The sequence below is a fragment of the Nelumbo nucifera genome, chromosome 1, assembly GCF_055504915.1.
Source record: "Nelumbo nucifera cultivar China Antique chromosome 1, China Antique-T2T, whole genome shotgun sequence".
Taxonomy (NCBI): domain Eukaryota; kingdom Viridiplantae; phylum Streptophyta; class Magnoliopsida; order Proteales; family Nelumbonaceae; genus Nelumbo; species Nelumbo nucifera.
The window spans coordinates 3,350,403-3,367,186 of record NC_142649.1 but is presented as its reverse complement, the minus strand read 5'-3'; the positions used below and the strand labels follow the sequence as shown (position 1 = coordinate 3,367,186).

The following is a 16,784-nucleotide window of genomic DNA, read 5'->3' as shown; positions in this document are numbered from 1 at the left end:
ATTGTCCATTAGGCATGCTATAACATTGCTATTCCACATATCTGAAACATTGTCGCCAACTTATGTTATAATGCTTCCGCTTGTACTCCACATAGTGCTGGTAGTTTTCATTGGGGAATATCCTGATTCTAGTATTATTTCATGTAAGTAGCCATGCAAATTCTGTGTAATGGATTAAATGTTTTCTTAAAAACAACTAATTTCTTTTCTTCCAAATTACCCTATATGGTAAGAAAATTGTGTAATTCGACATTGAATTGCTGTTTTCAAACTTACCACAGAATGTGATGTTAAATCCTTTAATACGTTGACAGGAAGGGATGGTTGCTTCACCAATCAACCAATGGGAAAATGAAACCAAATGTATAAAAGATGCTGCTGCAAATGGTATCTGGAACACTGGATCATCAAGTCAAAATGAAACACCCATAGGAGAACATCCTCCTCCTGTCCCTTCAACACTGAATTTTCATAATTCTGACAAAGTACAAGTTATAATGGCATCAAAGGGGGATGAACTGTTACAAACTGCTCTGAAAGTACTTAAGAAGAAACGTGAGGATCTGGTATGTATTTTTCTGGCTATATAAACTTGAAAAGGAACCTTTAGTTGATACACTTGTGGTCATTGCATTCTATAATTGCAATACAGGAGAAGATGCTCATCTAATGGTCCAAGATATACCAATTATTTAATCAGAACATTCCACTCTTTTGACAATAATAGAAATTCTAAATAAGATCACTGCATTTTTATTTACTCACTTCTGGAATTAAAGATCTTCTAAATGAGATACATCTAATGGATGATCAGTAATTCCTTTTGCATTATTTTCTGTTTTGATATCAAACCATATGTAGATCCTTCTTCGTTTGGATGTCTAAAATTTAACCTTTGGTAATTTGTCTCTTTTATGATATCAGTTTGTTTGTTTGTTTTGTAGTCTCATCAGCTGCGTATCCTAGAAGAAGAGATAGCTCGATGTGAGAGAAATATTCAAACAATCTCAACAAGTATGTTTCATTTCCTTGATAATATATCCTTGTCTCTGTATTCGTTTTTTGTCTTTTTTTAATTTTAATGTCATTTCCAATGACACGAGTCATCGCTATTTGGTGAATCCATTTTAGTGGTATACCAGAAAAATATTGTTTTTCACTTGAACCTATTTACTTTTGATTTTCCAGTTCCTTTGGATTTCCACTGTTTAAAATAATTTCTACTCAATGGTCTAAACTTTTCTTTCCAATAATGCAATGCTGCAAACAATATAAATCTAACTAGCACATCAATTAAGCATTCTTCTTGGCAGTATCATGATAAGAAATTCAGATCAATATTTCTTGGATACTGCGCTGATCAAATAAAAATTCTTGGACACTGCTAGAGTATACTTTCCATTCTGAAATATTATTCTCTTAACTCCACGCCATTACCTGAGTTAATTTTTGAATATAAATGTAGGATGGTATAATATTTTTCTTTTGTATAAGAAGGTAAATTAATATTAGAAATTTCATTAAATCTGGTGGAATACAAATATTGATGAAAATGATTGGTGACAAAAGAAAAACTTGAAGTAAAAGATTGGTCACAGCATATTATGATTAGATACTCGTGCATAAATCTATGGCCATGGCTCTTGAGAAATAAGATTTGTATACTGTAACCAGTTATATGTGCCTGTATTAGTATCTGACATTGCGTATCTCAGAAGTAAAACAGTTGGAGAAATCCATTTTCATTTTGTAGCTAGTGGATGATGTAATGAATTATGGCAATCATTGTTGTTGTTGCCTGTTGAGTATTTTGATGTACTATCTACTATGGTCTTCTCACTTATATTGTGTACTGAAGGGATTCATTGTAATTTGCACTCTATTAGTATATTGATCATTGAAGTAGGAATCTGATCAGTTTTCAAATCACATCCTTTTCATTGCACACAACTCTTTTCTCTTCTTTTTTTTTTCTTCCCTCTTTGAATCCCCCTAACCAGCAATGAATCACCCAAGTTGATATCAGAGAACTGCTGTGATCATCTGCTGATTGTCAGGAAGATGATTGACTGCTTACATCATCTCTAGCAACGCTCATGTCAGAAGGTCATGTAGTCAGTCTTGTCAGCCAATTATGAAAATCCCAGATTTTCATCAAGATCCATTTTAGAAGAATTTTGGTGCAATTCTTATGGACGTTTGATGTTGTTTTGTATTTTCTGGATTTATTTTCTATGAACAAAAATGGGAAAAATACAGAAACTTTTTTTTTTGTTGCTGTGTTTAATGAACTTATGGTCTGTCTGAATGTAGTTTTTTAAGGTTGGATCACTTGACTTTCAGTGAACTATAGAAATTTTAGTTTGCTTAAATCCATGTTTGAATCTTTCTTGGGCTGTGTGAGAGTTTGATTCGATTCTTCTATGACCTAAAATGATCTATGATCAGATCTAAAGTGGTGTGTTTGGTCTATCTAATTTTAAAAAGAGTCAATTATTTCCTTGGGAAGCATGCACTGATCTTGGGAAGTTTGAACTGTAAGAAGTGGTGTCAAACTGCCAATGTCATCTATAGATCAAAAAGGTACATTTGGAAACTATATTAGGAGTGGTGAGAGCTCTAATCTTCAGATAACAATTGTTAAACTTGATGGGAACAACTTCTTGGAATGGTAACAGTTAACCATGTTTGGGAACTTCTTGGAATGGTAACAGTTAACCATTGGCCATTGGAGGTTGGGGCAAGTTAGGTTATTGTTGAAAGTCCTGTATCTGTTTATTCTTGTTAGTGTCGAGTATGTAGGGGTATTTCTGTCTTTATACTTATGTTGAGGTTGCTGATCTGTAATATTATATTAGAACTAGTGTCCCTTTCTTAAGTAAGGGCACATGTGTCTTTCCCATTATGTTAGTAATATAAAATCATGTCTGGCCGAATGGGAGAGGTAATTTTCTCTCATTCGAACCAGACTTTTCTTCTCTCCTTTTCTCCTCTTTTCTCTCTCTTTCTTTTTTCTTTCTTTTTCTCTCTTCTTGGCTGTTATCAGACTAACAGAACTCAAGGGCAGGCCGAATCATAATATGGTATCAGAGCACAACTAAGCAACTCGGATCTGCCTAGATTTCTGTTTTCTCTGCACTCTGTCTAGGGTTTTCTCTTGATTTTTCTACCATCAATTGGAGATAAGGGAAAGGGTTGAAAAGGAGTGGTCGCCCTCTTCCCTTGGAGGTCTCTATGCTTCCAGTTGTGTTGTTCATGGTCGGTTGCTGTGGTTTCTAAGTAGTCCTTCCCTAATCAATGAAGAGAAGAGGGCTGATTCGTGTGGTGCAGTGGGTGTCTTGTGTGGTCTGATTTCTTTTTGTGTGGTTTGTTTTTCGGGTGATGAGGTAAGAGATTTCTATGCATATTTTTGTTATGAATCAAATAGGAAGTATGTTTTAGATCGTATGGTGGGATTTCAAACTGTAGTGTGCTAGGGTTTATGCTGTTTATGTTTTGTGTGATTCGAAGGGGGAGTGGTCCTCATATAGTGTGGTGAGATTTCAGGTAGTCGTGGGGTAGGGTTTGTGGTGTAAGGAGTGCAATTTTCAGCAATAACAAGTGTTGAAACCAGTGTGGTCAAGTAGTGTGCAGTGTGCCGAATTCAGTAATAACAGAATTCAGCAATGGGAGATAGCAGTGATAGCATATCTAATGTGATGATACCTACTGACTACTTGAATGTTCAAATGACCTCCATTAAACTGAATGGAGAGAATTATGTACCTTGGGCTAAATCTGTAGAAGTTTTTCTGAAGGCAAAGAAGAAGGTGAAACACACAAGGGAGGAGAAACCCTCCACTAATTCTCATGAGTATGATGACTAGGAACAAGAGGATGCACAGATTATCACGTGGTTATGGAACAGTATGGAACCCAAGATTAGTGTAAATTTCTTGTTTCTTGACACTACCAAAGATGTGTGGGACCATGCTAAGAAGTTGTATTCTAGTCAAAACACTACAACCAATGTATATTAGCTGTATCAGGAATACTTTAATCTGCAACAGGGCAATTAGAGTCTAGAGGAGTACTATGCTAGTATGAGAAACATTCGTAATGAGTTGAATGTTTATCACCCCCTCACTTCTGATGTCAAAATTCAGCAACAACAGAGAACAACTTTATGTGCTCGACTTCGGAGGACTTCCATATGGATGTACTGAGAACTCTAATGTTTCTAATAGATCAGCCTTTGTAGTATAAAGGGGCCGTGGTGTTAGAGGTGGAGCTCGGGGAGCTCAGTCTGGCCGTAGTGGTAGCAATGGCCCGGTATATGGTCAGAGTGGTGGTGATGGACCTACATATAACCGTGGTGGTGGTCGTATTGGAGGTAGAGATCCAGGGGGAGCCCGTGGCTCGGGTCCGAGGAGATGTACTCATTGTGGTATGGACGGATATACCTTTAATTATTGCTATAACTTGCATGGTCCACCCTCAACTTGGGCCAATCATGCCATGACTAGTGATACCAGTTTCAGACACGAGAGTCGTTCAGCTGATCAGATGCCTCCTACATCTACAGATGTTCCCAGGAAGGAGATGGTGAGTGTTCCACGTGATGAGTATGAGAGGTTTGTCCGGTCCACATCTCAGCAGAACACAACTACTTTCACAAACTCAGGTATGACTTGTTTGGCATCCACACCCAATCCTTGGATTATTGACTCTGGAGCCTTCGATCACATGATTGGAACTCCAGGTGTGTTTTTTTCCCTCTCTCATTGCTCAACATCACAATCTATTACCCTTGCAAATGGTTCCACATCCTCCATTTGTGGTGTTGGCAATGTTAACATGACCCCCTTGTCTTTATCCTCAGTTTTGTATGTCCCTAAATTTCCGTTTAACCCTATGTCTGTTAGTAAGTTGACCAAGTTACTCAATTGATCTATTACTTTTTACCCTTTTTCGTTTGTTTTTCAGGATCTCAAGACGGGGATGAAGATTGGTGGAGGGCATGAAGCTGGTGGATTGTATTATCTTGACGGTGGTGGAAGAACATCAACAACTCTCCAGTCATCTCTCTCTCCTCTCCAGTGGCACTATCGATTTGATTATCCTTCGCTGAAAGTTTTGAAGTCTTTGGTTCCTTCGTTGAGTCAACTTTCTGTTTTAGATTGTGAGTCGTGTCAGTTGGGGAAACATCATCGTGTTCCCTTTAGTCCTAGGGTTGATAACCGTGTGTCAGGTCATTTTTCTTTGGTTCATTCAGATGTTTGGGATCCTTATAAAGTGATGTCATACAATGGATATAGATGTTTTGTCATTTTTGTTGATGATTACTCAAGGATGACGTGATTCTATTTAATGAAAGGAGTGAATTGCTTACCATCTTCAAAAAATTTTATGCTGAGATTCGCAACCAATTTTGTGTTCACATTAAAATTTTTCGTTCTGATAATGGTCGTGAATGTTTCTCTTCATCATTTCAAGAATACTTGGACCAGCATGGCATTATACATCAGACCTCATGTATCTACACCCGACAACAAAATGAGGTGGCTGAGAGAAAGAATCGTCATCTTTTGGAAACAGCTCGATCCCTCATGCATCACAAGAATGTTCCCAAACCCTTTTGGAGTGATTCGGTGCTTACTTCTTGCTTCTTGATTAATCGGATGCCCACGTCTATCCTTAATGGTCATTCCCCATTCACTACCTTGTTTCCCACCTTGTCTCCGTTTCCTCTTTCTCCTCGGATTTTTGGGTGTGTCTGCTTCGTCCATAATCTGGGCCCCGGGAAGGACAAGTTAGATGCACGATCCATTAAGTGCATCTTCCTTGGCTATTCCCGGACCCAGAAAGGGTATAAGTGTTATCATCCTAGTTCTCGACGTTCCTTTGTGTGTGTTGATGTTACCTTCTTTGAGTCTACTCCGTTTTTCTTGGGGTTCATTGATGCTTCTTCCTCCTCCCCTTCCACTTCCAGTTGCGGATTTTGTTCCCCTTGTTCCAGTTGTGACCAAGTCCTTGCCTCCAGTGCCACCACCTGTTGAACGGCCACTTATCCGTCAAGTGTATACACATCGCCCACATGTACCGGTTGCTACTCCTCCAGCTCCATGAACGTCGATAGATCCGGCAGCTGTCTCCACACCAGCCCCAAACCCAGTATCTGATCTTGATCTTCCCATTGCCTTGCATAAAGGTAAATGCACTTGTACCCTTCATCCTATTTCTATTTATGTTTCACTCACTCACCTTTCCGCTTCCCATCGCCAATTTATCTCTTTGTTATCCTCAGTTGTTGTCCCTAGGGATGTCTAGGAAGCCCTTGCCTCCCCAGGGTGGTGTCGTGCAATGGAAGAAGAACTCTCAGCTCTAACTCATAATCATACTTGGGACCTCACCACTCTTCCTCCTGGTAAGCAGGCTGTCGGTCGGTTGTAAGTGGGTTTATACTATTAAGTACTTACCTGATAGTAGTGTGGAGCAACTGAAAGCAAGACTGATTGCCATGTATGATTGTCCCCTCTATCAACTTGATTGGTTCAATTCGTGTTGTGATTTCCCTTGCTGCTATGTATGATTGGCTCCTCTATCAACTTGATATCAAGAATGCTTTCTTGCATGGTGACCTGCTTGAGGAGGTCTATATGGAGCAATCACGGGGTTTGTTGCTCAGGGAGAGGGTGGCAAGGTGTGCCGACTAAAGAAGGCCATTTATGGGCTTAAACAGTCTCCTCGATCATGGTTTGGTAGTGAAAGCTGAACCACTGTAGTCGAAGTAGCAGAGAAGAGGAGAAGAAGAAGAGATGCTGAAAATGTCGAACTGTACTAGCCAGTCGACCAGTTCTTTATTTATAGATGAATATAGTACAAGGTACAAGAAATTACTGGGATGCCCCTGATTAGTGATGGGACACCCAGATGACTTAAATCAATAAACAGGATTAGGCCCATTAACACAAGCCCAGTTACAAGATAAGTTAAACATAAGAATGGGCTAATAAGAACTCTTATCAGCCAAACATCCCTCTAACATTCTAACACTCCCCCTCAAGCTAAGCATAGATATCAATCATGTTTAGCTTGCCAAGTATGTCCCTGAACTTCGTTGATGTCAGCCCTTTAGTTAATACATCTGCAATCTGCATCTCTGATGGAGTATAAGGCACACAGAGTTCTTCTGAAATAATTCTCTCTCTGATAAAGTGTCGATCAATTTCAATATGTTTTGTCCTGTCATGCTGCATAGGATTGTTGGCAATGTTGATAGCAGCTTTATTATCACAATACAGCTTGAGAGGACCCTCTATCTTGATACCAAGCTCATTAAGGAGAGTCCTGAGCCATAAGAGTTCAGCAACCCCGTGTGCCATAGCCCGGTATTCTGCTTCTGCACTTGATCTAGCCACAACATTCTGCTTCTTACTACGCCATGTGACTAGGTTTCCTCCCAAGAATGTACAGTAACCTGAGGTTGATTTTCTGTCTCCAACAGACCCAGCCCAATCAGCATCAGTGTAGGCTTCAATTTCAAGTCTGCTGTTTTTTCTGAATAAAATTCCTTTCCCTGGGCAAGTCTTCAAGTATCTGAGGATTCTTTCCACTGCTCTCATATGAGGGGTCTTTGGTGAGTGCATGAATTGACTGACAACATGCACTGCATAGGCAATGTCTGGCCGAGTAAGGGATAAGTATATCAGTTTTCCAACCAACTTTTGGTACCTTTCCTTGTCACAGTATTCCTCACCCATTGATTCTTGTAATCCATGGCTTGGTTCTATTGGAGTGTCTGCTGGCCTACACCCCATCATGCCTGTTTCCTCTAGGAGATCTAGCACATACTTTCTTTGACATATGTAGATTCCTTCTCTTGATCTAGCAACTTCAATTCCAAGAAAGTATCTCAGATTTCCCAGGACTTTGATCTCAAACTCTGAAGCTAAGAACTCCTTCAGCCTCTTCATCTCTCTCACATCATTTCCAGTAATCACCATATCATCCACATACACAATGAGTGCTGTAAGTTTGTCATCCTGTCTCCTTGTAAACAATGTATGATCTGCACTGCTCTGAGTGTACCCTACTTTCTTCATGGCCAAACAAAGTCTCTCAAACCATGCCCGGGGAGATTGCTTCAAACCATATAATGCTTTCCTTAGTTTACATACCTTCTTTCCAACATCATATCCAGGTGGGGGTTCCATGAATACCTCTTCATGAAGATCACCATTTAGGAAGGCATTCTTCACATCCAGCTGATGAAGTTCCCAAGAGAATTTTGCTGCTAGTGACAGTAGAACCCTGATTGTGTTGAGCTTTGCTACTAGGGCAAAGGTTTCCTTGTAGTCAATTCCTTCCTTTTGTGTAAACCCCTTTGCCACGAGTCTGGCCTTGTACCTCTCAACTGACCCATCTTCCCTGTGCTTTACTGTGAATACCCACTTGCACCCAACAGTGCGTTTCCCTTCTGGCAGGTCCACCAATTCCCATGTCCTTGCTTTCATTAGGGCTTTCATCTCCTCATTCATGGCTTCTTTCCACCTTGGATCAGATGCCGCCTCTGAATACCTGGAAGGGACACATACAGAGGAAAGAGCAGACACAAAGGAATGATAGGCAGGGGATAAGTGTGAGTAAAAAACATAATCGGCTATGGGATGCCGAGTGGTACAAGAACGAACAGGCTTACGGAGAGCAATAGGAAGATCCAAATCTGAATTGAGTGAATCAGAATTACCTTGGATTGCAGAGACAGATTGATCTGAGTTCAACTGGTTGCAATCATGAGGTTGAGGGGCCTTCTTCCTTCTACTGTATGTAAGTATCTCTTTCTCTTGTTTATCGGAACCTTCAGAAGTATCAGCCGAATCTGGAGAAGCAACTGGCACAGTGGAAGTCTCACTAGGTTGACCCGGAATGTTATAGCTAGTAGTAGTGGAAGGTGCTGAAATGGGAACAAAAAGGAAGGGAGAATGAGAATCCTTTTCCAACCCACTACTCTCCCCCTGAAGAGGATTCTGAGAAGACTCGAAATAGGGTTGAAACTCAAAAAAGACTACATCCCTGGTGACATATTTTTTCTTGGAGACAGGATCATAACACTTATACCCCTTCTGCGTAGGAGAGTACCCCAAAAATATTCCCTTTGTAGCCTTAGGATCCAGCTTGGTCTTCTTTGGATCTTTCACATGTATGAAGCATGTACAACCAAAAACCCGCGGGGGAAGAGGAAATTCTGGAAGAGTGGGACACAAAACAAAGAAAGGGATCTTCATACCCAGTACCTTAGATGGCATCCGATTTATCAGGTATGATGCAGTGAGAACAGCTTGAGACCAATATTGCTTGGGCACATTGTGCTGGAAAAGAAGGGCTCGAGCTGTCTCCAATAGATGTCTGTTCTTCCGCTCAGCGACCCCATTTTGCTGAGGGGTGTAAGCACACGATGATTGATGTAACATGCCTGCATCTTCCATGAATGAGTTCAGGGATCTTTCAAAGTATTTAGCTGCATTGTCTGAACGGAATTGCTTGATCTTTTTATCAAATTGTGTTTCAACCATCTTGCAAAACATCATAGTTATCCGGGGAACTTCTTCACGTCCTTTCAATAGATAAATCCAAGTGCACCGAGAATAATGGTCAATAAAACTGATGAAGTAACGGAAGCCATCAATGGAAACAATGGGTGAAGGACCCCAAACATCAGAATGAACCAAGTCAAAAGGGGCTTGAATTTCATTACTAGAAATTGGATACATTGATCTACATTGTTTTGACATTTGACACACATCACAAATTAAACTTTGACTCGAAATGCCCTTACATAATTCGGGAAACAACATTGCTAAGGAAGAAAAGGACAAATGACCTAGCCTAGCATGCCACAAGTGCAGCCTAGCTATTGACTCCACACTCTCCGGACTAGTAGCAGAAGCTTGCATGGCTGAGCTGACATCTTCATCAAAGTAGTAGAGGCCCCCATACTCATGACCACTCCCAATCGTTCTCCTCGTCAATCTGTCCTGGAAGACACAATGAGAAGGAAAGAAAGTTATACTGCAGTTCAAGTTTTTTGTAAGCTTTGAAACAGACAACAGATTTGAGGTAAGACTAGGAACATGTAGGACTGATTTAAGAGAGAGATCCTGCTTAGGTCAACCACCCCCTTTCCAGAGATGGTGGAGAGGGACCCATCAGCTACTCTCATCTTATCCTGGCCAGACAACAAATGATATGTGGAGAATAAGGAGGACATATGTGTCATATGGTCAGTGGCTCCGGAATCAATCACCCAAGAGGTAGAATTAATGGAACTAGATGCACTAAATGCAGAGGCTGTACCTGATTTGGCAAGAGAGGTGGAAGCTAAAGAATTGTTCTTCAGACGGGCTAATGCCCGACTGAGAATCTCTACCTCACTAGCTGTGAAGCCCAAAGTACTTGGTCCTGAGGAGTCGGCAGCCTGCCTTGCGGTGGAAGATGACACTGTCTGAATACTCTGTGAGTTGTCACTACTGTTGTTGGTGGCAAGATTCCCACTTGCTGTGTGGCCCTTCTGTTGCCTTTTGTCCTTTCTCAGAGCAGCTGGCTTCAGATGAGGGTACAGGACCCAACATTTCTCCTTTGTGTGTTTCTCACCACCACAATGTGTACACTTGAGGGACTTCTTGTCTGAAAATCTATTCCCCTTAGTGGAGACTAAGGCTGAATGCTCTCCAGGTTGTTCTGTTGACTGTGTCTGGGAGTCAACTTGCATCTCTTTTCTCCTTACTTCTTCATTCCTCACTAGGTAGTAGACATGGTGAAGCTCAGGTAATTCATCTCTCCCTAGAATCTGTGACCTTATACCTTCATATACAGGGTCAAGACCCGCCAGAAACTTGAAGGCTCTGCCCTCCTCAATCTGCTTATCATGCCTCCCCTTATCATTAGCATTTTCCCAATCCAAAATCAAATGGTGGTCAAGCTCTTCCCAGAGGCCTTCCAGTGTTGCAAAGTAGGTTGCCACGGACATGTCTCCTTGCCTTAGGGCTGCAATGTCTTGGTTCAGCCTGTAGATTCTAGCATTGTTCTTTTTCTGGCCATATGTCTTAGATACTTTCTCCCAAATTTTAGCAGCTGTGGGGAAGTGATGAACAGTTCTGGCCACCCTAGGAGTCATAGAGGCCAGCAACCAAGACATGACTGTGGCATTTTCCTTACGCCACACGGTGTATTCAGGACTGCCAATTTCTGGTTGTTTCTTGTCTCCATCCAAATAACCAGTGAGGTCACGAGAGGTAATAAACAGTCTTGCTGAGACAGACCACTCTCTAAAGTTATACTCATCCAATAGCACACTTGTAATCTGCAAGCTATGCAGATTAGGGTTCTCCAGGTTTGAAGACCTTATAAGAGGTCTGTTATCTTTAGAAGAAACTTCACTGGATAGTGATGACATCCTAACTTCGGTCAAGGAGTTGTTTACAGTACTGTTGGTGGTTCTGGTTAGGGCTGGCCGAAGTAGTCACAGAGTTCACAGTGCTGATAGCACACAGATAGGCTTCACCTCAGAGTTCACAGTGCTGGTAGCACACCGGATAGGCTTCACTTGGACTAAACCAGTTCGGGTACAGCAGCAAGAAAAAAATTCTGTAACTGAACCAGTTCACAGAGCTGGAGTAGGGCTGGTAACCGACCTGGAAATGATCAGTAACTGAAGTCGCCACAGTCTTGTAAAGGTTTTTCTGAACCAGTTCTGATGCAGGTTCTGATTAGCTGAAGTAACCTCAGCAGGTCCTGACAGCTCGCAACACAGTTTCAGACTTGCCAAGACTGTCACAGTTCTGAAGCAGCTCTGTTACAGCAGCAAAAAGTGTTCTGGGCTGGTAACCGACCTGTGCTATGTAGACTCCACTTTGCACTTCGAGTACTGCTACTGTAAAGGGAGTTCCCCTCCTTACAGACAACACTAGGACTGCTGAAATCAGTCCTCAACTAGGTCTGTCCTATACAGACCTCTTCTTAGCAGCCGAATAGCTGCTAACTACTAGAAACTAGTAGGACTCCAGCTTCAGGGTCTTACCTCCCTTGCGCCCTACAACCAAGGGAAACCCTAGGTCGAACCTTGTGTTGTTCTCCTGCAACCCTAGGGTTTCACAGCAGTAACCCAGATAAAAAAAAAGGTGAACTACAGCAAGAAAGATGAGATGGCGTCGGCAGTAACCAGGAAAGTGCTCAATGCTCTGATACCATGAAAGCTGAACCACTGTAGTCGAAGTAGCAGAGAAGAGGAGAAGAAGAAGAGATGCTGAAAATGTCGAACTGTACTAGCCAGTCGACCAGTTCTTTATTTATAGATGAATATAGTACAAGGTACAAGAAATTACTGGGATGCCCCTGATTAGTGATGGGACACCCAGATGACTTAAATCATTAAACAGGATTAGGCCCATTAACACAAGCCCAGTTACAAGATAAGTTAAACATAAGAATGGGCTAATAAGAACTCTTATCAGCCGAACATCACTCTAACATTCTAACAGGTAGGTTCAGTGAGGTGGTAAAGAAGTTTAGTATGAAGCAGTGCCAAGTTGACCATTCAGTCTTCAGTCGTGACTCTCAGGCAGGAAAAATCCTATTGGTGGTGTATGTAGATGATATTGTTATTACCGGGAATGATAAAATGGGCATTGATTGACAGGTTGAAGACTTTTCTGCAGGAACATTTTCAAACTAAGGACCTTGGTAAATTAAAGTTTTTCTTGGGGATAGAAGTAGCAAGGTCTAAGCATGGTATTAATTTGTGTCAGAGGAAATATGTGCTTGATTTGCTGGAGGAAACAGGTTTGTTAGGTGCTAAACCAGCCGAAACACCTGTGGAAACAAATACTAAGTTGAGTAGTGATATGGGTGAAGTGTTTGAAGACCCTGGCAAATACTGGCGACTTGTAGGTAAACTGAACTACCTAACCATTACTCAGCCAGATATTTCATTTGTGGTTATTGTGGTAAGTCAGTTCATGCAAAAACCTCGGGTTCCTCATTGGGATGTGGTTCTAAGAATTGTGAGGTATTTAAAAGGGGCTCTTGGTCATGGTTTGATATACAAAAGTGGTGGAAAACTTGAAATAGAAGGATATACTGATGCTGACTGGGCTGGTTCTATGTCTGATAGGAGGTCTACCACAGGCTATTGTACTTTTCTTGGGGGTAATCTGGTGACATGGAAAAGTAAGAAGCAGATAGTCGTGGTGGGAAGCAGTGCAGAGGCAGAATATAGAGCTATGGCACATACTACTTGTAAATTAGTGTGGCTAAGGTACCGTCTACAGGAGATAGAATACAATGTTAACACTCCAATGAAGCTCTACTGTGACAATTAGGCTGCAGTTCATATTTCTTCTAATCCGGTGTTTCATGAAAGAACCAAGCACATAGAGGTTGACTGTCACATTTTGAGAGAGGGAACCAGTGGGCAAACTTATTTACTAAAGGGTTGAGTCGGGGAAGAGTGGACTACATATGTAACAAGCTATGATTATATGATATATACTCACGAGCTTGAGGGGGAGTGTTAGTGTCGAGTATGTAGGGGTATTTCTGTCTTTATACTTATGTTGAGGTTGTTGATCTGTAATATTATATTAGAACTAGTGTCCCTTACTTAAGTAAGGGCACATGTGTCTTTTCCATTATGTTAGTAATATAGAACATGTCTGGCCGAATGGGAGAGGTAATTTTCTCTCTTTCGAACCAGACTTTTCTTCTCTCATTTTCTCCTCTTTTCTCTCTCTCTTTCTTTCTTCTTTCTTCTTCTCTCTTCTTGGCTGTTATCAGACTAACAGAACTCAAGGGCAGGACAAATCATAATAATTCTTTTCTTTGATGTGTCATCATTCTTATGTTTTCTTTGTTATTTTATGAGTTGTGCTCTCAGGCAGGGGCATTTTTGTCATTAAAACTTGATATAAATAATAAAAAGTAGGGCTGCACATGCATCCCTAAGAAGATTTTCTTCTCATTCTTTTTTCTTTCCTTCCTCTTCTTTCTTTTTTCCTTTTGCTGCCAGTGTTCATCGATTATTTACAGAATACAGATTTTATTTATATTAAAATTCTTATCTGATTGAGGTTTTCTTGTTGGTTTCAGAGGAGAATTTTTCTCCTCTTTCTTTCTCGCATTTTGCACATACATTTCTCAGATCATCAGGGTGTATGGGCTGTTATTTTCTGATATTTATAGCTTGGAGAACTTTAGATTCAAATTTGAAGCCCAGAAGATTCTCTAGGGTTTTCTGCCCAAAACACCAAGAAAGCCAGAGATTTTCTGATCGTGAGGACTGAGAGTAGTGACCTTACTTTGCTCAGATCATCAGTGGTGACCTTTTCTTATCGTGAAGACTGCAGTGTTCTGCTTTGTTTTCTGGGGTGCCTGCAGATTGTGGATCCTACTTTTCTTTTTCTCCAACCTTGATTCAGGTGAGGTTTATTCTGTAGAGCCCTAGAAATTAACTGTAGGTCACTTCTACTGGTGTGGCAGCATGTCTTTGGTATCAGTTACCACAGTGAGCTTAGATGGAAACAACTACATGGAATGGTCTCAATCTATCCATATCTATATTGAATTCAATGCACCCACAGATCAGTCACAACTTTGTGTGGTTGAAAACAGCAAGAGAGATACGGGAAGGCATACCTGAAACCTATTCTCAATCTATGAATGTTGCTAGAGCTTATGAAGTACAGAGAAAAATCAGTAATTTAAAGCTTGGGAGATGCCTTTAGCAGTTTATTCCTCCATCATGAAATGCTATTGGAGAACTTGGAGTTGGAGAGCCCTAAAGATGTTGCACTGTTCAAGAAACTTGTTGAAAGAAAGATTGTTCAAGTTACTCAAAGGGCTAAGTTCTGAATATGATATAATATGACAACACATACTCGTCCGGGATGACATAAGTCAATCTTGAGCTGGTCTTGTTCCGCTCAGGTCAAAAACTCGCTAATTAAGGCAAATCATACAGAGGCTGGTAGTTGATAACTAACTACTCAGGTTAACAGGAAATAATCACTTAACAGGTGGAAGATTCTAGAATAATTGCTATTAGTAGAAATCTGCAGAAACAAAAACTGTAGAGAAAAGGAAATAATCACTTAACAGGTGGAAGATTCTAGAATAATTGCTATTAGTAGAAATCTGCAGAAACAAAAACTGTAGAGAAAGACTAATATGTACAAAGACCAATATGCCCTTATAGGGTGGCTAACACTAAAATGCTCAATAAAAGACTTAAAAACACCACTATAAAGGGTCCCAACAGGTGTGCTGTGGTCCCCACTCGGCCACTCCCTAACTAAACTAATAATAACCAAATTAACCAACAAATCTGCACAAATCATATAAATGGGGTATCTATTTTGACAGGGGCATCCATGACCCAATTCCTCATCTTCTCTCACTTAGAATCTATCACTTCTTCCTCTTTCCCTCTGTTAGTCTCTCCCTCAGGCCATCAACCTTCTAGAACTACGATGGCTTGATCCCTCTCCAGAGGGTACATAGTGTAATCCCTTGGGGGGTTTGACCACCTCCCTTCTACTACCATCAGGTTTGTCCATTTCCCTTTGACCTTTAGAGAGCCATGGGCACCTCCTCCACCAAGTCCATTGACTTACACGTGGAAATAAGTGAATCACCGAGGAATATACACCCTCCACTAATAAACCACCCGATTTCAGGACATCCTGCCCAATTGGCATCAACATATGCCAAAAGATGATGTTGGAGGGAAGATGAGAAAAAAATAGTCCACAAGGAATGACCTGAATGTACCTAATAATCTGGTGGATAGCAAATAAATGAGGTTGTCTAGGGGAGGAAATCTGAATTGAAATTGGTAGAAAGGGTAAGCCAGGAAATCTGAATTGAAATTGGTTGAGAGTTGCACCTGCAAGCACAAATAGATGTCAAAGGCCTTGGGGTGTGGTCCCAGGGGTAGAGACTCCAACAATTAAGTAAGTCGGAGTCGTTGGAGATCCGAGGTGCCAAGATGAGAGCATGAGCAAGAGTAATAGAGTCTATGCAACATTATGTTTATGTCTATTAGGATTCGGCCTGCCCTTGAATCCTGTTAGACTGATAACAGTTGAAGTAAAAGAAAGAGAGAAAGAGAGAGAAGAGAAGAGAAGGAGAGAAAGTTCTGGTTTGAACAAGAGAGAAAAGTCATCTCTCCCATTCGGCCAGATTTGTTTTTATATTACTATTAATCTGGCAATGACACATGTGCCCCTACTTAAGTGAGGGACATAAGATCTAACATAACATTACACATCAGCAGCTTAAACATAAGCATAAAGACGAAAATACCCCTACATATTCGACATTAACAATGTCATTAATGTTCAAGACACAACAATTGTCTCTAAATCTTCTATCGATGCTAAATATCAAGATCTGTCTTCTTATCATAACGAAATTATTTGGTAATGGTGACTCTTGAATGATTTTTGTATATCTTTCTCTTCATTACACCTCTTTGCTAATATGAGTTTGATCCGTGTGGCGTTTCCATGAAGATACATATCAAATGCATTGGACTGGATTGTCATTTCATGAACATAGTTGTCAAGGTGATTGATAGCTAGGTGCCCATGGAGGGCCACCTTGCTTAAATACCAAGCTGATTTGTACATGGTGCTATGAAATACTTTTATATTTAATTTTTTTATTATATTGATAAAATAGACATTATTAAGTAAATGTTTATTTTCTACATCCATATGCTAGTTTGTTTTTACTATTTTCTTAATTGT

The 16,784-nt window shown here is 40.6% G+C and overlaps 1 protein-coding gene across 5 annotated transcripts in view; it reads left to right on the top strand.

Annotated features, from left to right (window-relative positions):
• The window catches only part of LOC104605278 (uncharacterized), a 112,501-nt gene that overhangs the window by 82,486 nt on the left and 13,231 nt on the right, over positions 1-16,784 (top strand). For all 5 annotated transcript variants that reach the window (XM_010269980.3, XM_010269981.3, XM_010269978.2 and 2 more), the window contains 2 exons: positions 315-566; positions 945-1,014. In XM_010269980.3, the coding sequence (XP_010268282.1) occupies positions 315-566; positions 945-1,014 (322 nt within the window). The remainder of the gene's footprint in view (positions 1-314; positions 567-944; positions 1,015-16,784) is intronic.